Source organism: Drosophila arizonae, chromosome 2 (genome assembly GCF_054131065.1).
Source record: "Drosophila arizonae isolate 15081-1271.41 chromosome 2, UAZ_ARI_1.0, whole genome shotgun sequence".
Lineage (NCBI taxonomy): Eukaryota > Metazoa > Arthropoda > Insecta > Diptera > Drosophilidae > Drosophila > Drosophila arizonae.
This window is the reverse complement of record NC_142922.1, coordinates 26,750,864-26,775,546: the sequence shown is the minus strand read 5'-3', so window position 1 is coordinate 26,775,546 and position 24,683 is coordinate 26,750,864. Positions and strand designations below refer to the sequence as shown.

At 38.5% G+C, this 24,683-nt stretch overlaps 1 protein-coding gene across 2 annotated transcripts in view; it reads right to left on the bottom strand.

Annotated features, from left to right (window-relative positions):
* The window catches only part of CCAP-R (Crustacean cardioactive peptide receptor), a 50,179-nt gene that overhangs the window by 11,622 nt on the left and 13,874 nt on the right, over window positions 1–24,683 (bottom strand). For both annotated transcript variants that reach the window (XM_018000396.2, XM_089476366.1), the window contains exon 2: window positions 13,719–14,194. In XM_018000396.2, the coding sequence (XP_017855885.1) occupies window positions 13,719–14,168 (450 nt within the window). In that variant the 5' untranslated portion in view covers window positions 14,169–14,194. The remainder of the gene's footprint in view (window positions 1–13,718; window positions 14,195–24,683) is intronic.

Here is a 24,683-nt window from a genome sequence, read left to right as displayed (position 1 = left end):
TAGTAGTAGTATTCGTCAAGTGTTTTTTTTAAGTGCGCAAATCGGTGTTTTTCACTCACAAACAGAAAAGAAAATAAGAGAAACGGCTTTGCAATTGATCTTTAAATGTGTGTTTTTATTTTCTTATTTTTCGGTTATTCCGTTCTCGTTACTCCAAGACTATTTTCTTGAGCTCAATGCAGCAAAATACCTTTTGTGCATGGGTTGGTATGTAAGCGCGAGTTGCGCTTGCTAGACACATTAACAGGTTATGTGAGTATCAATGTGTGCATGTGTATGTGAAAGTGAAGACTGTTTGCAGAGACCCTTTCTTATCCGACACTTACTGCGCCTCATTGTGCGCGCCTTGATCGTATCCATCCCGAAACGATGCTCTATAAAGAGTGTCAAGCAAATAGCTCACTCAAAGACGAAAACGACAAAAAGAGACATGAATACTCTTGCCAAGAGCGATAGTGAGTGTGTATTTTTATCACTTATTTGCGAGCCATGATTAAAATACATATATTTAATTGGAAAAGTTGACAACAGTTTTCCTTAACTATTGCTTAATCAATAAATTTTCTACATTTAAATGCAATAAGTTTAATGTCATATAAATCAGCATAATGGAATTGATTTTGCTTTGCTTCAGTCTTTTAATTAGCACAGAAATGAGTGAGGAAACTTACAAAGTGTCAGTCGTTGGTCTCACTTAATAAATATCAAAAAATATGTGACATGAGGAGCTGTTGCAGTGACAAATCACAGTATTTTATTAAATACCACATATATGTATGCTGTCAGTGCTAACATTACGTATACGCAATGTGGGTTGCTGTCAATTGGCAGAGAAACACAAATTGAAACAAGCTATGTAATTACAATGGAAATGGTTGATTGAAAAAGGTTAACGTGTATAAAATGGGAATCAAATGCAATAGAAAATGTCTTAATGTGCAATTGATGTATGTGTGTGGGTGTGTGTGGGTGAGTGTGTTTGATTGTGTGGGCGGGCATTATAAAGTGCTTTGTGTCAAAGGCAAAAATGCATGGACTGTACGTGCAGTGCAAACCAAGTGTAAGCACGCACTTAATCATTTATGCACTCACACATACACCAAGCGACATTGTGTCTGCTCATGTGTGTGTGTGTGTGACATTGCGCACGTACAAAGCATCGAGGCGTACGCGACTTTTACACGCGCTAGCAGCATTTTACTTTTAAGTTTCTATTTCTTTGCGCAACTAGCGGCACTGCCATTAAAGTATATTATGTGGCAAATGACAAATGCAGCGCTGAAAGCAGCTGGCATACGGAGGGCGGAAAAACAAGCACATAAGTTGGCCATATGCATTCGGCATTAATAAAGTTCAACATGAGCAGAAGTTGCCTGACAGATTTTCACTCTACTCATCATCATCAGCAGCAGCAGCAGCAGCAGAAGCAGCAGCAGCAGCAGCAGCAGCAGCAGCAGCAGCAGCAGCAGCAGCACCAGCAGCAGCACCAGCAGCAGCAGCAGCAGCAGCGGCAGCATCTGATGCGGAGACCTCGCAATGGCAATGCCAATGGCAATGGCAATAAGCACTCGCTTTCCTAAAAAGGGGATGTTTGTTCCAGTTTCTAAGAATGGCATAAATAGTACCGGCACGTTCCCATCCCACATATTCCCCAAAAACTTTGTTTTTGTTGCATTTCATTTGGTTTAGGTCTGGGTAGCTTCTGTTCTACGTGTACGTGTTTCCGTCACTTTGATGTGGCTTCTGATGACTTGCGAGTAGGTGTCGAACACAAATAAACTATCAGACAGCATTCAACTCACAAGCAGATGCAGATTTTATGAATTTCGCAATAAATTAAATTTCCAGGCAGTTGCTTACGAGCTGGTCATGCCTGAAATGATAAACAACAAAAGAGTGCAAACTTCTCTCGTAATTAAGATGCTGCAAGTTAATCGACAACAGCCCCAGATTGACTCGGATGCAGGCGATAAAGCTGCTAACTTTGACTGTAAAGTTCTGAAATCAAAGTGCAGCCGGAATGGAAGTATTTATCTCGAGAAAATATAAATTTATACAAAGCTGCATTAAACAGAAGGGGCCATCTTAAATAGATGGAAAATATTACTTGGCTTGGAAAATATTTGTGAGTGACATCACTTGTTTGACTCTGCTTAGAACAGAGTTATCATGGAATCTAGTTAAGTTATTTAAGATAAATTTGTTTAGAACAAGCAATTAAACAAATCCAATTAGTTATTAAACAGATATATTTTGATTTTTTTTATTGTTAAATTAATATTATATTATTTTATATATTTATTAAATTATTATTTTTTTAAAATTATATTATATTAAGTAATATCTGCTTTTTATTTTTATTTTTTATTTATTTTTATTTTTATAATATTTTTTATTATTATTTTTTTATATTTATATTTATATATTTATTTTCTGAGGCGAAATATTTTAAGAATATTATATTTTATTTAAAAAATATAAATCGCTGTGATCATGGACACACACTCAGTTTTTGTTTGTTTAAGTTAAATAAAAATCAAATGAAATAAAAAGCATTCAACATTTAAATGCACTCGTGGTTAATCAGTTGAATATAATGAATTCATTATTTATTTATTTGTTTAAACAGCAATAAATAAATTTTTCTCTGTTGACAAACGGGACAAGAGCACATGCATGGAGTGGAGTAAATGGCCTTTCCATATTTAAATTTAGTTCGCTAGCTTCATTAGCTCCCAAGTGGCGCGTAATAAAAACACAATTCATCATCATGAAATTTGTTGAAGTCATTTCATTTAATTTCATTTAAAGCGCCCGCAATTCATTGCATACTTTGGTGCGCTGTCAACTGCGCTGGCGCTGACCCAGTTCCACGCTCCACTCGGACTGATGCTCGGGCTCAGTGTGCTGCTGACGGGGTTTCATTTGATTCTCCTTTCTTTTCTCCTTTCTCTTTTCTCTCTTTTTTTTCGTGTTTACTCGACTTGCACTTGAAGTTTCCCGTCGGGTTGAGGCACTCGGCTTGTGTCTCAAGTATTTGCTGGGTACAAATTCGCTGTTCGTTGTCGCCTCGGCGTTTTCTCATTAAGCAGATTACGCGCTTGCACAAAAGCCGCCCAAGTGCTGGGCAGAATGTTTTGCTCAGGCTGGAGCTGCTCTTTTTTATGCCACTTTGCCTGCAATTTGGTATTACTTATTTTTAGTGCACTCCAAATTCAGCTGCAATTATCTGGCCTGGCGGTCCTTAGGCGCGGACTTCAACGCTTTGCCCATTTGCATAATGTACAACTTGTGCTCGCGTTCTACAGCCACTTTTCTTCAACTTTTTGTTGTAGTTGTTTGGGTTCTTCTTTTTACGATTTTTTAAGTGCCCCTGGGTCGCGTCTGCAGGTTTCTTTTTTTTCTCCATCCAAGCCCCGACATAGTCAACTATTTTTGTTTTCGTTTGCGTTCCAGCGACCTTCTGTCGACTGTTTGCAAGTTTCTTACAGCTGCATGCACCTAGACAAAACAGCAGGCGACTGCGTCATGGATTATATATGTGCATGTATGTGTGTGTGTTTCTGGGCGTATGTGCGCGCTCGTGCGCTTCCGTTTCCGGGTAAACTTGTAGCGCCGTTTTGTGCGGCCTTACTTCGCATATTACTCATACGCAGCGTGTGCAGTGGCCACACTGAATGGCTGTAAAACTGTAATCGACTTGGTCTATGCTAAATTTATTGTTGACTGCCTGCTCCTGCTGCTGCTGCTGCTCCTGCTGCTGCTGCTGCTCCTGCTGCTGCTGCTTATGAATGCAAATTGTCATTGCCTCGCAGTGTGAATGCTTCACAGCTTTTTCCACAGTTCATCGTGCAACATATTTTTGGTTTTGTTTTGTTGTTGTTGTTTTTGTTGTTGTTTTAGTTTTGTCTGTTGCTTCCTGCCACATGCAGTGAGTGGCATTTTGTGCTTATGAAATGAAATTTAATTTCGTGTTTCATTTCATTTCTACAAACGTCAAGTGGCTGCCATTTTGATGTGTGTTTGTGTCGCTTGTGTGTGTGTGTGTGTGTGTGTGTGTGTGTGTTGGTGTTTGTGTAGCAGGATGTTAAATCGCACTCCGCTTCATTGTTCTATCCTAGCTCTTATCGCCCGCGCTGCTTGCTTGTGTCCGCTTTGAGCACAAAGCGCGAATGTCGCCTTGTGTCTTACATTAGGGCAACTTCCGAAATGATTACAAATAATACAAATAATAATCACAAAAGAAATGTTCACACTCATTACTTGCGATAGCGCCTTTGGCTGAAATCCATTTTATGTGTGGGTGTCTGACATTGGTGAAGGTTGTTTGATTACGATTATCGTGGCTAAATACATAAGTTGCTTGACCCTTTTATCTATTTTTTTCGTAATAAAAATAATTTGTGGCATATAGAGAAGCGTTTTAATGTTTTATTCTTTGTAGCATAATCTTCATATGATTATAAATAAATGTTCAAGCGAAATAAAGAGCAGTAAAAATGAAAAAAAAATATTTTATTTGCATTTTCCATGTTATATGCTTTTATCTATTGGAATATCATATTTAAATATTGATTCTGCAATACAAATATTTACGACATTTCAAACTCATATATATAATATTAGATATCTAATATTTATAGCTGTTATAAATTTTCCCCATATCTGATTTAAACATATTAATCTTTAAAATATTGAGAGCAACCCCAGCAATTTGATATAAAAAATATTTATTATTTCGATATGGTTGTCTGTATATTGAAGTTGGAGTTCTTGGTTCAGTTCTGTTCATTGATGTTATTTGAACAGCAGTTCCCAGTTAACTAAATACAAATATCAAAAATCATTGGAATCGAACGCATTTGTCAACAAACAGGACATCAGATATGCCTTCAGGCATTGCTTGCGCTTCATCGAGCATATTCCTCAGTGATTACAATAACAGCAGCGAGTTGCCAAAACAATTGTGAATACGATGCTCTATCCCTCTGCTCCACTCTCATGCTCCCTCATGGTCTGCCCCAGCACCACAGCCGTCTGCAGTTGCTCCCAGGCAAACATGTAAAATACAAATCAATTAGGCGTTAAAAAGAAAACATACACAAAAAGTAAAGAAGAAGAAGACGACGAAGACGAAGCAGAGTCCCAGTCCCAAGGCAAACAAACATCCTGACACATCCTCATCCTCACACATCCTCACATATGCTTGGCAAAGTCTGCGTGCGTCCTTCGCACTGTTTATTTGCAGCTCAGCTGCTCAGCTGCTCAGCTGCTTCGTGGCAGCCCATGGCGACGCCTACTTAATGGCTATCACTGAAACGCTATTAACGCCAACTTGATTTATAGCAATTTAATTTTGTTTCAATTTGGCCATGTTCGAGTATTTTATTCCACAAATTATGTGCCGACACGACTGGGGCGTGGCCAGCGCCTGGCCAAATGGTCGTGGGCAGAGTCCTGATTATTTATAGCAAGGGGCCGCATGATTTACTCCAAACTGAAAAGTTGGACTAAAGTTTATTTGCAGATTGCACAAGAGCTTTTATTGCTAGACAATGAAATCATATTACGCTGTTTCGGATTTTGCTTTAATTTGTTTACTTCTTTGATTTTTATGTGCTTTTTTTATAGATCGCCTTTAACGCCACTTGGAGCTATTAAGCGCCTGCCTGCCGCTCGCATTCCTGAAAATTGATTGGCTTTTGCCTTTAATCCTCAATCAAGTGCCTGAGCATCTCATTTGCTGACGGAAAAGAATTTCTTTGAGCCAGACTTGAATTTTTCTTATCCTTTTTTTTTGTCTTTTCTTTTTCCATTGAACTTATGCAAACTACAAGTTTTTATTTTGCTGCCTTTAAGTTGAGTCTATGCATGTATGAGGAGAGCGGGAGCTTCAACTTTTGACTGTTTCGCTCGACACACAAAGTTGCGCCTTTGAGTCGCCTGCCACACTCCGCGTCACGTCCCCAGCCTTGGCTGAAAGAAACATAATACATTCTCGTTAAAGCGCTGGATGAGCTGCAACTCTTGTGGTTTCATGTGTTTCCAGGGCTTTGGCGGCTCATTCTTTGTTCAGCGAATGCAAACATGTTTCAAATTTTAATTACATTTAAAAATAACCTACATAAATTGAAGTAAATTGAAATTAAAGCTGTGATTTAACGATGGCTCATTTAATCGATTGTCGCATTAGGTAAAGTGAACTGGCATCTCACACTAAATACAATTAATTTGAGCATCCTTTAATGTAGAGTAGCTCTGTCACAGCTTGTTACGCACAATCAATTGCTGCTTTAAGTGAGCATCGAGGGGTTGCTGGCAAAGTTTGCAACCCCTTTTAATTGAGGACATTAGCCAAACATAAACATCGGGTTCAAAGTTCAAGCGTAACAAATAAACCAACAATTAACTTTAATAGCCATTTGCTCCGATCCAAGTCGTCCATAGAAATATATTTGTGAAATTAACACTTTTGCTCATGCTTGTGCTTAAAGTTCTGATCGTTGTTGTTGTTGTTGTTTGTCTGTCGTAAAGTTCGACAATAAATCCTTTACGTGATGAGGGGTCTAGCTGGCTGAGAGCTGAGCTGATAGATGCCACAGGCATCAAGACACAAATTATTGCAATTAGCTGGAAAAGTCGTTTCGTCTATTGATTTTTGTGGGCCAAGTGACACTTGAAAACTTGAGGAATGCCGCCCTAAGAAAAGTGTCAAATACAAATTATATAGAGCCAACCCGCCCCAGCACATTGAACCGGGCCCGGTATGAGCATTGAACTATGTAACGAAGGAATGTCGGTGCTAATGCACAGTTAATGAGCTGCCAGAAGTCAGTGATGCTGAAAAGTCAATAGACATTGGAGTCAGCATTAAAGCACAGCCACACACGGAAGTGCATTGACATTGAGAGGGCGAGAGAGAGAGAGAGATCGCGAGAGTATATATATTTAACTGTCTAACAATAATAATAATATTTCATAAGGCTCTGGTACAATCATAGCGAAATAATCGAGAGCACGCACAGCGACCACAGAATTGACGAGCTGAGCTGGACACGAATACAGCCTGATGGCAGCAAATCCTAAGCTTTATAAATCGCCCCTCTCTCTCACGCACATACACACACATATACACATAGAGCGGGCGACGTGCCAGATAAAAGACTTGTCAAAACGTATTTTATGGCGGACTGAACCCTGCGGCCTGTGACATTGCATGTTGCTAGCATTGATGCTGCGTTCATTTATTAACTTGGCCAAGAGCACATAATGTTGTTAGCTCATTTTTTCGCTTGCCAGTGCCTCCCATGGGCCACATTGTCAGCTTTCAGCATCCACATGGGCCACTTCACTCTGCTTCGATGTGCTCGAGTCAATTTCTTCTGTTTTGTCAAATGCAATTAAAAGCCAACTATGCACGTCTTCGCCTGGCCTCTTCGGCCATGCTTTAATTCGTGTTAAAGCACTGCGAGTGTAATTATTGCCACGCCTGCGCCTCAATCATCCATGTCTATCTGTTGGCCAAATTTACACACACATACACAATAAACAATCCAAGTGAAGCCTCGTCTCGTCTGGCCTTGTGCAGAAACCGCTTGGAGCTCCACACGCACACGAATTTCCCTGCCACTGCCGCTGCCCATTGCCAGTGTCGACTTGTGGCAAATTAAATTGTTAAAAGGGGGAACACCAACGTCCCACTGGCTCAGCAATCCAACCAACTCACAGCCCTTGGTTAATGATGTCGCTTTGTGACCGCTAAGCGTTTAACCTTCAGACGCCGAGTCGTCGTCGAGACACGTGATAAATGTGGAGCATGCACATACATATATCTTTCTCACTCTCTCTATCTATATATATGTATAACTCGCATGCAGACGTTCAAGTCTAATTCTCATATATAATTTACAGTTGCGTTTTCAGCAATGCTTTTTATGCATGCTTAATTGTGCTTGAAAAGCGAGCTTAAGATACATTTTCTTGCTAGATTAACGCTAACTGGCAGCAGGTCTCATCGGTGAATGACTCTATATAAGATCAGCTTTAACAGACATGTGGTATATAGAGTTTATAAAATATCTCAAGTAAGAGCATTTAAGTGACACAATAGATTCTTTGGAATACAATTTCAAGTTCGATTTATAAATTCTGATGAAACAATAAAATTGAAGATGGAATTTGTAAGAGTTTACGTTCTCTGTAAACAGCTAAAACTGCTTTCTGTTTAAAAATAAAATGAAATATAGGAATTTCAAGCTTTCACATTTTGTTATAAAAACCTAAAAAAATATAAAAAAAGATGGAATTTAAAAAATTTTATATTTTCTAGAAACAACATCAACTGTGCTCTGATAAATAAATATAAATTAAAAATTCAGATTAAAGAATAAAAAATAATTTAAATGTTTAAGTCTTTACATTTCTTAAAGACAGTTATACATTTTTTGATAAAAGATTAAAAAGAAAAATAAAATTTTCTAGACTTATTATTGTTTATGAATAGCTAACACTGCATATGAAGATAAAAAATTAAATATTTTTTTTTTTGTTGGGACATTTTCAATAAGAAGCTAAACTTTACATAACTAAAAATTTTGTTTTTCTATAAAAACTTGAAACGTATTCTGATAAAATAAAATGAATGTACAATTTCTGAGATTTGGCATTTACTATAGACAGCTTAGACTGATTAAACAAAACTAAAAATAAAATCAAGTTCTTACAGTTTGTATAAAAAGCTAAAACAGTCTTTAGTTAAAATAATATAAAGTTTTCATGTATAAAAAACTAAATTATAACAATAAAAAATTTAAATAAAATTCTAAAGTTTGAACATTCACTATAAAAGCATAAATTGTATGCTAAGAAAAGAATAAAAATAAAAAAAACTTTTTAACATTGTCAATTTTGTGCAAACAGCTAAAACTAAAGCCTTACAAAATCTAACTTGGCTTAGAGTATGGCGCTGTATTATCAAGTAAACATTTGGTGAAATCTCATACATTTCCTATTGTGCGCGATGCCTGACAAAGTCTTCAATTAATGTTGCCTTTTGATGGCCACATGGGCCGAAGGTCGCTATTGTTGTAGCTATTGAATGCTTATAAATAAATATATATAATAATCGTATATAATAAGCACTCATACACAGCGCGACAGGACGTCGTCGCTGGGCTGGGCTAAAAATAAAGTAAGAGTGGATTATGAAAAACAAGTGCTAAGAGGCCTTGAGACGAGCGACGGGTGACGTCGAGAAGGTTCAGCAGGCTCAAGGTATATTGAGTAACTGCTACCAGGGTCATTAGCGCCACTCACTCACCCACATGTCAGACGGCTTTGAGTCCTTGGCCACCCGATAGCGGACGGCGGACGGCGGACAGCGGACAGCGAACAATTTTGTCTGAGTGAGTGAAACAAAGGGCCAAATTGCTGGAATTTAATGTTTAAAGCCAAGCCAAGGAAATGGGAATGACGTGTGTGGTCGTGCAGCTATAGCAAATAGAACGGACATGAGCTGGCAAAGTAGCTGGAGGAGCACATTTCTGGAGTTGAGCTGACAAACAAAGCGAGTAGCTGCGTGTGCGGCTGCATAATATGCTTCGATTTTGCTAGCAAACATACATAAAATTGCGCAATGTTTTTGTTTTTGCTCTCGGCTAATCGTGCGAGCGTGTGTGTGAGTGTGTGCGATTGGGGGGATGCCTGAAAGCATGTGGAAAAATCCAGCAACTAGCAAAGGCAAAGCTGCTTGCACATGAAACGAAATTGCTGCTCATTCCAGCAGTCCAGCAGCCGAGCTCCCAAGCAAAGGGGCAAAGCTCCCGGCTCGAGCTGGGATAGACGCAGATACTGGATACACTGCAATCCGTTCGAGCTGGCCATGGTCGTCCGCATTGGCCGCTCGCTGCTCGATTTGGCATGAGCTGTCATATTTGACTTTGTCTAACCTTTCGGGCGCCGCGTGCAGAGTGTGATGCAGCTGTAATTGGCATATCTGTGTCAGAGCCAAGATTAGTCTCCGGGGCATGGCCTTGCCAATGTGCGAGTATGGACTCCATGTCGACGAGCTTTAATGCCATCCACACTCTGTATGGCTCTGCACAGGTTATTCTGTTGATTTAATCAGCATTTGATTTGCTTTGCATCATTGCTGTCATCTAATGCTTAAGCAATTTAAATTTGAGCAGAGCTCACGTGGCGTATGATTTTCGAAATGTATTTATGTATGTGCATGTATGTGTTTATGAATGTAATTGATGTATACATTTTACTTATTATTTATTGATTACACAATCTTAAGCCGTCCACGTGGCGTATGCGTAATATATTATATATGTTACATTCTCTACTTTAGTTAGTTAATCTCTTAAGTATTTAGACAACTTGCGTAAGCTTTCACTGCATAATAAATCACTTTATTTCATTTCATTTAGCTTGGTCATTTATTTGCATCGTTTAAGTCGAGTTCACATTGAAACTATTCAAATTTCACAGCAGCCCCAGCTAAGCCGGACTGAAATATGACACCGTTAGCTAAACCCTTCGTATCCCTGTCGTTCAGCCGTCGAGAATGGCCATGGCTAAAGAGCTGAAATTGCGACGCTGAGATGTCTAGGCATCTGGTTTATTAATAAAAGGATTATTTATTTTAAATTTTTTGCTGTGTCTGGCTTAGTCCATGGAATATATAAATTTCAATATTGTTATTTTTAGCGAATGCAAATAAGGGAAAAGGCTGCTCTAAACAAACAGATATTAACATCTATCAACGAGTCAAGTCGAGAAGCCATTTGCTTGATTTGCCTAAACCAATAGAAAAAGAAAAATATTTGGTTTATATGTAAAACATTTGGACTGTCAATATGTCGCAAATATCTGTGCAAGGGGCAAACTTATGTTTCGTCCAGTCGAGACGAAGATGAATTATATGCTTACCCTTGCGATCCTTTTCTTTATAAGGATACTCCGATGGGCGCACATAAAAACTAGCACTCGAATCAATAAGCTGTTGGCATTTGTAGCCTACGCCTGCTTTGATTCCATCTTTTTTTTTGCTCGATTTTGTTTTTTGCTTTGCTTTTTACAACTTTGTCATTGTTAGACGGGCAGACGCGCGGGGCAAGGTGGAGGACTCAGCTCTACTCTTTGTCAGCCATATGCTGGCAGTATGTGTGTGTGTGTGTGAGTGTGTGTTGGAATTTGGCTTCTTACTTTTTGTGCTGCTCATTTAAATAGATCCAAATTTATGGCAAACATACACACACACTCTCACTCACACACACACACTTTGAGCGATTGGCAGCAAAGATTGGTTGACGGGGTGGGGCGCGGGGACAAACGTCTTGGGTTTAAGGCTATTTCCGCTTTAACAATGGCAGCTCGTTGGCGTGATTTATACGATGGCGCGTGTGGAGATTTCATTACACGTTGCATGCGTGCCACACTTGGCGGCGTTTGCCTCTCCCCGCCCCACGGTTCGGCTTTTATGGCAATGGCAAGAAAAAACGGAAGTTTAGTTTAATCGAAGTTGTTGTCACGACTTGCGACCGCTGATTGATTGCCCAATTGATAAGCCACGCCCGCCAGCCATGCAAATTAACCGAGAGAGCAACCACCCCTGCCCCCCTCACTCTGTGGCTCATCTTGCGATTTCATTTCTAATTTGCAGCTGCGAAACAAATGACATTTGCCAACAGTCTGCCTCATTATTGTGCGTTGTCATTCTGTCCCAGAGAGCACTTCGAGTCGCTTTCAACTTGCGCAAAATTCAAATTTGTACCAAAACAAAAACATGGCAACAGCTGCCGACTGTGACCCCGGCCAAGAGCGCCAAGAGTTTTGTCTGCCAATGTTCTGCGCTGCGCTGCTCTGCTCTGCTCTGCTCAGTTCAGTTTGATTTTGCGGCAAGCGAATAAAAAAACTTTGCAGTTTGTAGCCAAAGTCATTCACATGCATTCTAAATGCGAGGGTTGCTTGAAAACTGCAAAAGCTTAGGTTAACATAATAGAGATGATGCGAGATGATGAATTGTCTTATAAAAAAATAATAATAAATGAAATAAACATGAAATAAATGAATAAAGTAAATAAGATAAATAAAATCATTTGGTTATGTATGACAGAATGTTGATTATATTTTATCTGCTCTGTAATGAATACTATTATATGGCTATATTGCTTTATTTTAATTTTATTATTATTATTTTATTTTTATACCCTGAACCCATTGAAAATGGGAAATCAGGGTATAATGGTTTTGTTGAAATGTATGTAACAGGCAGAAGGAGGCGTGGCAGACCCCACAAAGTATATATATTCTTGATCAGGGCGACGAGCTGAGTCGATTTAGCCCTGTCCGTCTGTCTGTCTGTCCGTCTGTCCGTCTGTCCGTCTGTCCGTCCGTCCGTCTGTCCGTCTGTCCGTCTGTCCGTCTGTCCGTATGTTTGAACGCGTCGATTTCCGAAGATATAAGAGCTAGAGACTTGAATTTTTTTTTAAAATGACCGTATATACAGCGCGGACGTCGAGTTTGCTTTTAAAATTCGATAAATCATCCCGTTATGTTTTTATCGAGTAAAAACATTCAAGTTCAAATCAGGTGCCTCTATAGCTAATTGTGAATGATTTTTCTTTTTTCAAATTTCTCAAATATTCAATATAATATGTAGATCATATGCTGAAAGTTTCATTAAATTCCGTTCAGTCAAAAATTAATAAAAAATAATCAAATATTTGGCCAATTAACAAACGCACGTGCAGCAGCTACAACAAAAACATTCGTTGAATCACATCAGCTGTTAGTTTCGTTTAGTTTTGGTAGATGGCGCTGCAGCAGTGAATCTATTTGAGTTTTGCCAGCGCCACCAGCAGGAGTGGGGTGGCCTAGTGTGTTAGGTGCATGACGCTCGATCAAGAAGTCGCGGTTCGAATCCCGATCGGTGCAACACTGATGTTTTTTTTTTTTAATTGTTTCAAAATATTTTTATATTTTCATAAATACGTTTTCTATTTAATTTATATTTTTAAATACACCGAAATTGAAATTTTAACTATACTTTATGTGCGTTTTTAATAGTTTGGTTATTCTAGCAGATTCTTAGAATCACATCAGCAGTTAGTTTCATTTAGTTTTGGTAGATGGCGCTGCAGCAGTAAATCTATTTGAGTTTTGCCAGCGCCACTAGCAGGAGTGAGGTGGCCTAGTGTGTTAGCAGCATGACGCTCGACCGAGGAGTCGCGGTTCGAATCCCGGTCGATGCAACTGATGTTAATTTTTTTTTAATTATTTCAAAATATTTTTATATTTTATTAAATGAGTTTGGTATTTTATTTATATTTTTAAATACATCGAAATTGAAATTTCAGCCATACTAAATGAGCATTTTTATTTGTTGGGTTCAGGGTAGTATCTAGTCGAGCACTCTCGACTAGAGTTTTCTTACTTGTTTTTTTTTTATGTTTTATATTTATCTTATATATCATCTAGCTCATTCCTTTCGACCCACCCTCGTAGTGCTGCTTTGCCAAATCAATTGAATGAAACAAAAAGTTAATATAGAATGATTTTGGGCAGCCCTATTGCAGCTTGTCCTGGTTTTCAATGCATAAATTAGCTGAGTGCGCTCCGCGCAGATGCGCTGACTCAGAAGACAATGCCACGAGCCGGAGCTCTAAGATATTTCTAATATATATATGTATATACATTTGTTGGCTACCCACCTCGTAAAAGTAGAACGAATTCAAGTTGTCCAATTCGCCCGCATATGGCGTCGTCGCGTTGTCGCCGGCTGCTGCTGCTGCCTGGAAATCGCTGCCGGGCGATGTTGTTGCTGCTGTTGCTGCTGTTGTCGTTGCTGTTGCCGTCGTTGCTGCTGCTGCCATTGTCGCCGCTGTCGTCTGGGCGGCACTGGCGGTCGTTGGCGTCGGCGCCAGCATCACGTGTGAGTTCGCAGGTGTAAAATATGTCAGATTAACTGCAGCCTCCACACCGGGCGCCGCGACTGTTGTGCCATTCAGCGTCAACTGGCTGCCATTGGTCGCCTGAGGGGGTGGCAGCATGCCCGACGACACGGAGGCCAGCGTATAATAGAACGAGCTATCGAAAAGCCTCAGATGCAACATGCTCCCTCTTGCTTGTGTGTGTGCGTGTGTGTGGCCCAGCTTAGGCATGAGCCATGTCGTACAGAGTGCTGTTGCTGCAATGCAAATTGAAAAACTCATTAATACAGTCGCTTTGCACATTAAGCACGCTAAGTGCAACGACAATTGGCATGCCACAAGACCTGTTAAGCTTGCGTACATAAACAGCCACTCATAAATCCACAGCTGCATAATGAACGCTTTAAGCACTCGCTGGCATTACGCCAAACCACTTGCCCCACGGCTGACATGGCGTTTGTCTGGGGACAGGGATTGGTTTTTGGTTTCGTTTTGGTTTTGGGTTTGGGCACCAGCCGTTGTCTGTGTGTCTGTGTGTGTGTGTGTGTGTCGGTGTTCGCATTTTGTGTGTATTTACCTGTTTAGCTGGATTAATTTCAGCTCAGGTCGTGTACAGAACCTTCTGTTATAAATGTGGCGCCGTATGCGACTTTTGTAGGTGTCAAACTTTAGCGCCCGAGAATGATAAGGGTACGGATTTGCCCAAAAATTGCCGCTGCCTAATTCTCTGTTCAACTTTCGTTGAGGCCTGGACAGGAGGAGGAGTAAAATTAATGGCAAACTTTTTAATATGTTAAATATGGTTTTGTCACTGAAATCGGCCTTTATTTTGGAAGTTTAAGAGTCTTAAATAGGTGCTAAGAAATTAAATAAATTAAAAATGCAAATTAATGATAAAGAGCTGAAATTAATTACACAAGCAGACTATTCATGTCTAGCACGAATAAGATTGCAATTTAAGAGAGTCGCAAGCAGACTCACTGACTTTCCTTATCAAGATGAACGTTGGTGGAATATGTCAAAGAACAAGCTCAAAGTATACGAGAGAGAAATAGGAGAATATAAAACGTAAATAAATAAATTCAGTTCCCTAAGAGACGACAGTCATGAGATAATCTCATCTTATTTGTCTACATCGATAAGGCTGACAGCTTCTGCTGCAACAGTCGAAGAATGTTGACCCCTGTTAAGCTAAATAACTAACTAAAAAAAAATATACAAAATTCAGCTAGATTAAGCCATTGAAATCTACTCAATTATTTGCTTGAATTCATTTCGTTAGCAAAACTAAATTCGTCAAGTGTTAAGTTAACATTTTCCATACACACATAAATCAATCGCTGCGAAAGTTTTCTGCTCAGCGATTTGGAAGGGCACGTATCAAGGAGTGATTATCATCACGTCCCTAATTGAATTAAGCATATGCATGTCTTGACCCCGGCGGACATGAAACGGATTGTAAGATTGTTCATGGCTGATAACAATAACTTGAACAATTAGCTCATGTTGCCAACAATGGCAATGGCCGGGCAACACGCACGCCTCAGCCGGGGCCAGCGAAAGGACCTTTTGAACTCTTTGCGTGGCCTTAAAAGTTCTGCATATGTGACTCTGTCTGGCTGGCAGTCTGACTGTCTCTCTCTCTCTCTCTCGCTCTCTGTGTTCGTATCTTTAACTGTTTGGTGTGACCTTTGACAGCGGCTTAAAATTAAAATCGCTTCAAAATGTCAACTGATTAGCCAGCGGCTGCTCGACTGCCTGACAGTCGCAACGTGCCTCAAGCAGCCAAATAAATTTTATTTAAAGCTCACACAATTTGAATGCGGGCACGCAACTATTTGGCCCAATGATATATTAGCACACGTACAGGCCAGCTCAGCTGTGTGTAACACCTTCAATTTAGTCCAGTGGCTGCTGCTGCTGCTGCTCCTTAGGGGCATTTGAGGCGTGGCCACATGTCGGCACCTCCGATGCTTATACACTTATATTTATCACTTTTTATTGCATTTTACATGCGCATAGTTTCACATTTTGGCACATGGCCAACAAATGCGTTGCGGCGTCTGTTTTGTGTTTCGCCCACCCGTCGCACCACCTCCCCCACCACACCACACCGCTGGCAGCGGTAACGTGGCGCCTTTGTGGTTGGGTTGCTACATTGCAGAAAATAATTACTAGAAATGTGCTAGCAAACTGTCACCTAAAAGGCAAACGCTTTGAAGTGCGCCACGTTAAAAGTATATCAAATATGATATATTGCGTATACGCAGCGTTTCCGTCTGCTGTGCAATGGCGCAAACTTTGCACCGTCAGCAAAATGCGAACAATTTGTAGCTGCGAGTAAAACTTTATGTTTTTAAAGCGGTTCTATTTCTATGGGCTTACACGAACTGCTCAAAGCAACAATTGCGCTTTGTGCATAGCTCGTGTGCAGCATATTGCAGCACAATATTCATTAAAAGTGATGCATTTAGTTTTGTTTAAATATGTGCATAATTACTAAGGAACTCAAATAGAATCTGGTAGTTGAAATGTTTTTCATTGTCTAGTGAAAACTAAAAGTTGTAAAAGTTCTCTGCTCGGCAGTGCTTGACCAGCGGATACCCTTGCCAGTCCTTGCAGAGCTGAAGCTCACAATTTTATACGAGTAGCTATATATAAATGAATGAAATAGTAATTGTACATATTTTGCAATTAATTAGATGTCAAATTAGTTGATGTATTCAGATCTAAAGTCTTAATTCAGCTGAAATACATATGGTATAAGTATTATATTTACATATATCGATTTAAGACAATATGATGGCAATAGTAGACTTATCAATGATGTGAAATAAATTTGATGCGATAGTGTTACAAACTTAATACAAACAGACGGACTCGCAGGTCAGACTCTTTTCTCTATTTTATTCATCCAGGGATTACTAAATCGGGTTAGAGAGTGTGCGTCAGACAAGGCCAGATCACTTCAGTTTTTAATTCTGCTCAAGTATTAATATATTTTCTATATTGGCCTCACCCTCTTCATAGTGCTGCAAATATTTCCAAAATAGAAATATAATACTTTCACTTCACATACACTGAGTATAAATCGTATAAAATGTTGAGCTCCGCATCAAGTTTCCACTTCAATGCTAATAAACAAGTTCATTACAAGTTAATAATTAAAAAAGCTTTTAAAAAGTTAATCAAATATTGTTGCGCATTTTTTTCCAAAGAAATTTTAAAATTATTATTTTAATTTGGAAATTTCTGGCGGAAATATTTATTAAAAAATATAAATATCTAGTAGATTATTTAAGTATGTTCTTTTTTTATATGTTTTAAATTACTAAATTATTATAATAAAATTATTAATGTTATTATTATATAATTAATATTTTTCTAACAATTTTGTACTGTTTTATTTTGGGTTTCATGTCAAAAATATTTAAACATCCTTAATGTAAATATAACATAAATGCATTCGATACTTATTCAAATTTATATCGAGCTAGACCAAAAAATAACATTTTGACTGTCTAACGTCTATCTGTATAAAAAGTTCATATGTTTCTAGACGGATGGATTAAATAGATAAATCTGAATTGGAATAAATAAAATGAGCTGGAACCGGTTCGTTGGTCGCCTTGACTTCAACATTAAAATTGTGCTTTATGCCTATGTAAATTGAGAAAATCCTTAAAAATAAAATAATATAATCGGCTCAACCCATTTGGACTTTGCATAAGCAGTTTGGCATTCAAGTTTAAGTCTATTGCAGATGCTGCTAATGCGCATTTAATTTGCATGCAAAATATCTGAAATATTCGGCAAAGCTTCTTCTATTCATGGCCTAGACACGAGCTGAAGCTAACGCGCCATCGAGTATTTGATTTTATTTGTTTTGCTCTACGCTTTGGTTCACTTTGATTGACGTATTTTGACTAAGCTGTCAGCCGAAATGCAGACAGTTTCAGACAATGAGAAGCCAAAATTCCTGGGCTGCGCCACTTTTCTTGCATTGGATTTATTTATTTCATTTTATTATACCCTGAACCCATTGAAAATGGGAAATCAGGGTATAATGGTTTTGTGAAAAAGTATGTAACGGGCAGAAGGAAGCGTGGTAGACCCCACAAAGTATATATATTCTTGATCAGCGTGACGAGCTGAGTCGATATAGCCCTGTCCGTCTGTCCGTCCGTCCGTCCGTCCGTCCGTATGAGTGCGTCGATCTCAGAAGTTATAAGAGCTAGAGAGCTGAAATTTGGCATGCATACTCGTGTGTACCATACGCAGTACGAGTTTGCTTTATTTTTTCGATAAATCGTCCGATAACTTTTTTATCGAGAATAATCGAAAAATTGATTTTGTTTTTTTAGCCTAATTTGAGCATTTTTAGATCTGGAGTCTTCAAATTTGTGTTGTATATAAAGTTAATAGATACAAAGATTTTGTAATTTACAGATTTTGGATACCACGCCCCCTTCGCCCCCAATTTGTAAAAAACGCATTTCAAGTAGTAGAGACTTGTGCTTTGGAATGTACACACATATTTACCATATGATTACACTCTGAAAGTTTCATTAAGATCATATGTTTACAAAAGAAATTATTCGACAAATAAATTCTCATAATATTGCCCACACTGCAGCGCAGCCCAAGCGCAGCCGCTGCTTACTGCGCAGTTAGCAGAGCGCGTGCTTATAAGTGCATGTGTATGTATGTGTGCATAAAAGAAGTGCAGAATGATTAGAATATATGCTTAGAGGGTTCAGGGTATCTCCTAGTCGAGCAGTCTCGACTAGAGTCTTCTTACTTGTTTTTTTTTCAGTTGGCCACAATTGGCGCTGGCATCAAGCCGCGTTGGGTTCGACGGGAAAAAAGCAATGGCAATGGCAGTGGCAGTGGCTCAACTTAATGCAGCTCTTGTTTTTTGACGCCTCGAGCGGCGAATGAGCAATTCTAAGTTCCCAGTTCACAGCTCTCAGTTCTCAGTTGAGATAGAGAGAAATGGAGATGGGAAAGCGTAGAGTTGAGCTTGTGGCATTTGTTACGCCAATTCGACAATTTGAAAATCTGACAATCTGACAGCTTAAGAGCTGACACTTTTGCCTTTGTTAGTTGCAGCGTTGCCTCCTGCAGTGGCAGCAGGAGTCGCGGCAGCAGCTGCTGCCTCTGCCACATGACTTTACGGCCACTTGCTGCATATTTATGTTTTGTTTTGTATTGTTTGCGCTTTTGATTGCGACCGCCATTATATTTAAGCCATTACGTTGTCTGCGCCCAGTCAGAGAGTGTGTGTGTGAGAGAGAGAGAGAGAGAGAGAGAGAGAGAGAGAGAGAGAGCATATTGCCCGGACACGGCGTGGCGTCGCCATCCTGCCACGAAATGAAAAATTGATTCAACTGCAAAAATACGAGCATGGCCTGCCCAGCACACAGACTTTATTGGGTCAGCAGACCTAGCAGCAGGCCACGCTGCGTCTGTATTTCTTTTTTATTTCTTCTCTTTTTCCTTTTCGTTTTTTTTTTTTTTGGCATTTGTATTGCATTGTTTCTGCACTCATATTTTTTGAGCTTATGCTTTGGCTTAGTACACTTTGCGTTATGTTTATGGGCGGGAGCTGGGCCACGCGTTGCGCCCCTTCAGAATATTGCGTCACATGTGCAATTGCAGTTCATGGCAATCAGCACAATGACGACACAAATTTAGTATTTCATTTCAATTTTATGGAGCGTGACGTGTGCATGCCATATAAAGGATAATTGGCAGTCGAGTATGCCATGGAGACAGGCGAGCACTACTTTCGCAAAAATAAACATTTTAACTGCAACGGTTTTTTTTTTTTTTTTATTATGTTTTTATTTGTGAACTCACTTTTGTTGTTGTTTGCTTTGCAGCAAAAAGCGCTCATATTTGAACGAGCTGATAGTCAAACATACTAAAAGATGGCATTGTTAGATTGACTTTGTCTCTCAAACAGACTGGCAGAACTGTTGAAAACTTTTTATGTTTGCATTCCATCTGGTCGACAGAAGTTATGAGTCACACTCGAAGCCACAGCAAGTATGAGCAGCACTTGCTTTTTGAAATACAACAATGGCCTGAAGCAATTGAGAAACCTATAAAATGGGTGATTATACTGCCCTACTAAAGAGTGCTTTTGCTAGTGAAATACTTGACAGGACAAATAATTAACCAAGACTTAGTGTCCTGCACTCCTGACATTACTCTACATTATTGAGCCAATATCGAGATGGCAGACAATTGGCTAGTGACTATCGCTAAATTTTTATAATAAATGGGAAGAATCAAATTATTCGAATATTGACGACTTTTTGCTAATGTTACTTTTCATACAAATTGCCAATATATATATTATTATGTTTAAATAAAAATGTGTAGAGTATCTAGTATTCCTAAAAAAGAAATGTTAAATACAACGTTTTAATAGAACGAAACTTTACAAAAATATAGTGTCTCATATCAATTAAAATAAATAACAAATTATAATATATAATATAATATACTTTTATTTTAATTTTACTCTATTTTTCACAATAATTAGTAATGTGTAAAATATTTAAATAAATAAAATAAATTAGGAATAATATTAAAAAAAAATATATATAAATGAATTATAAAATAAAAATAAAATATATATAAAAAAAAAAATAAAAACAAAATAAGTTCAATTAAGTTAAGTTAAAATAAAATACAAATAAAATAAATCATTTTCTTAGTGCTTTACAAAACAATGTGTACAATGATTTCCTTCAATATAATGTAACTATAAATTAAATTATAGCAATATTCCAAAAATATATAGCTGCACATTAAAGTTAATTTTTATGGCACCTTCAAAAATAATAGATATTTCTTATTACCAAATTGAAGTCACTAAAAGTAGGTGGAGATTTGCGATGTAGAGCTGCGATTAAATATTTGGCTAAAAACAAAAACAATTTTTAATACGTCTCCCCTGTTAAAATGAATAGATGCATACGTACAGTGTATATAATGTATATATACTCTATAATTAAATATGAAATTACAACAGTCTTTGATAATTTCGCGAACTTTAACAGCTTAATAAGGAGAAATTTTTATTGTAATTGTCTTTTGTTTTGATTGGTTGAAGGTCGTTGCTGCTGTGCAATTGCTTAATATTTTCAGCTGTTTAATGCTAAATAGTCGCAGGGCAAATGCCAGACAAAATTAGTCTGGCTTAGAGGCCGTTAATGGGACTGTCGCGCATCTCAAGTAGCCGCTAACTGAAAATCTAAATGGCAGACGAAAATAGTCGCACGTAATTTCAAATGAAGCCTTTGCTACGAGTTTGGAAAAACGGCTCGCTGTGCTGTCTCAATGGCAGCGGCAAATGAAATGCTCAGATACGCTGTAAGGCAACGTCAGAAGGGTATATAGAATGTAGAGAAGTTTTTAATTTACCTGAATATCTTTTTGGCTTGGCACAGTTTAAGATGTTCTCGAACTACATAAGTTCATTTAGTCAGTCACAACTGTTCTTTAGTTCAGGGAAAACGCTTTTTTCTTGCAGCTCATGCTCGGTTATTTCAATGCGAAATAGAAATGTAAACGACATTGAAAACTTGCCGGATGAAACTTTTGCCAGCATCTTCAAGCTGGCCAGCATGGCGCTGGGTGTCTCCAGTGGCCAAACAGCCGTCGGGTCTGTCGTCGTGCGGCATTGAATGGCATTTCATTTTATTATTACACACAGGTGTTCGTGCATTTGTATTCAAATTTGTAGCACCTGTATAACAGTTTGGGAAACAATGAAGCCACAACAGACGCCGGCAGGGGGACGTTCTTGTCTGGCAGCTGCCACACAACCACGCGCAAGGAGACACACGCAAACACACACGTACACACACACACACACCTTATAAAAGCGAGTGTGTGTGTGTGTGGGCGGCCTTTTACAAAAGTTAGACAAATATACGCAAGTGTGTTAGCCAAATCGCATCGAAACATTTGCCACTTGAGATTCTGTTAGGGCACGCCGCTAGCGATAAATTTGAAGTTTTCACTCCTATCAATTGCCAGACATTATGATTATGACTTGAAATAAAGAAAACTTTGGTGTACGTGTGTCTGAGTAGGCTGTCATTTAGGCAGCTTGCTAACCAGACACAAATATGTTCTTGTGTTCTTTAAGCTGACAGCATTTAATTCTGCAGCTGCACCAAGGAACGTAATGTCAAAAAGGAAAGAAAAGAAGAGGAAAATTGCGTATACGACATGTTGTGCGGCCTAGACAGACGCGTGGACTTTTGCTTAGTTATATTTAAAGCTTTCAGCACAGAAACAAAACTGAAACACACAGCACACAACAACAGTTTCGCAATTGATAAAGTCTTGCGACTGCCAAGCGGATTTATTATTAATTTTCGACACACGTACACGTCGAAGACGACACACACACCCACACACTTGACACTGTTGCTTTTTATAGATGCCTTGAACTCATCGACAATTGATCAGCAGAGTATATACTGTAATCCATAAGGAATTTGAATTCTTGATGTGAGCGTGAGGCGCAGTCGAAAGAGTCATGAATATAATATATTTATTTATTGATAAGAGATTGGAATTTATATAGAATTAACTAACAACTAAGCACTGCCGAATATGCTCCATACATGATCTATAGAGAAGAGCTAAATACAGCTAAATACTAAATATGAGCATAACGAGTCCAACTGATCTGAGTGCGCCTATATGATAATATGTAGCGTAATCAAACGAGTCATAGTCATTTGCTCTTTTCGTGTCCATGTCGTGCCCACGATCTATACAGAGGAGTTGAAGACTCGAGCATACACACCACTCTAAAAGAGCACAAGTCTCTGGGGCCTAAATAAATATACGATCTGAGCGAGAAGCCGAGTCGAACGAGTCGTGCTCTTATGCTTGTTCATCTCTTTGTCTAAAATACCCATGATCTATATAGAAGAGTTGAAGCCTCTTCTTAGTCGTGGAGCGAGCATAACAAAATCAACTCTATAAGCATATGAGTTTAGATCCATGTTGAGTGAGTCTCTGTCGCCTATAAAAGGCGAGTCTGCTGCAGAGCTCGTTCAGTTGTCTTTCGAAATTCCTGGCAGTCAGTCGCAATGCAGTGTAGTGCCTTTTTTGTGTGAGTGTTATATTAATTTTAATCAAATTATATATATGAATAAAATATAATAATATTAATACTAATGTTTATAATGTTATATTGATATATTTAATTTAATTTATAAGATAATAGAATCAATGTATATAAAAAAATAAATAAATAAAATATAATTATATTAATACTAATGTTTATTATGTTCTATTTATATATTTACTTTAATTTATAAAATAATAGAGTTAATGTAATATTAAGACAAATTTAATAATGTTTAGTAAATATTTAAATATCATCATTTAATTATATTATTACTATTACAAATAATTAAATGTGAATGTAAATATGAATAATAAAAATATTTATACAAATTTATATTTAAAAGGATGATAAGTATGGAAATATAGATAATGATTTCATGCCTCACCTTTATATACATTAATATTTAAGTATAGTTATTTAATTACTACTTTGTATGTCTTTACATAGAAGTCATGTAAAATACCTGCAGTCGATATTTACTTTACAGGGTATCTTCTAATCACACAGTGTCGCCTTAATCAATTTGTCTTTCTTTTTTTCTTTTCGTTTTGTTGTTGTTGTATTTTTCTGCTTATCGGCGTCTGTCTGTCAAAATGTCAACAGCTAATGTGTTCTTATTGCTGCCGGAGCAACATGTGTGTGGCTCGAGGCCAAGAGAGACGCACACAGTGCGTATGAGCGATATGCGTACAAATTTGAATGACAAGCTCTTGTAAATTGATACTTTAATAATGCCTTTAGCTATTCGCAGACATGCCTGCATTATTTGCGCATTAAATGGACCCAAGTAGAGCACTTTAAATGCCAGCACAGCCGTCTGCCAAATCAGACCACCCAAGCACGAAGGCCAACGAATGTGAATGCGAATGCGGCCTTAAAACACACAAGCCAGAGGATGCGGAAAACTGTTAGGCATTACTTGGGCACTTGAGTGCTTTGGCATAACGTTGGAGTACCCTTTATTGAATGCTTAAATTTAAATAATTTGCACCTGAATGGGGCAGCGAAAACAAAAGGAATAAATTATGCGGAATAATTAAATTCATGGAAATGAATCAACGAACGAGCGAACGAACGCACGAACAAATGAATGAATGAACGCAGCCGGATGCTGTGGCTGCCACCTGACCACGCCCGATTGCCCCGAGCCCATTTAGTCAATTATAAATAAATTATGCTGCCTTCGGCAAATATTCGACTGCATTAGTTATGCCAAGCCGACGTGAAATTAATCGCCAAGGGGTAACGGGGGCAGGCATTAATTAGCCAGGGTGGCAAAGCAGCGGAAATGCCTGTGAATAAGTTATTAATATTATTTATGTGTACTTGCGAGTTGTTATAATGCTCATTTCAAGAAACCACTTTGTGACTAGAGTCCTTTTATCGCTTTGCCACCCACATTGACTTGCTTGACTTAACTGGAGCACTTTTTATTAAATTTCCCAAAAAGTAATCAACTTGATAAAATATGCAACAAAACTGTAATAGAAATCGGCTGGCCAGCAGCGGCAGCTGTAAATGAAACTACGTTGCCCAAGTTACCCTAGCCTCCTCCCCAGCCAGATGGACAGACAGACAGC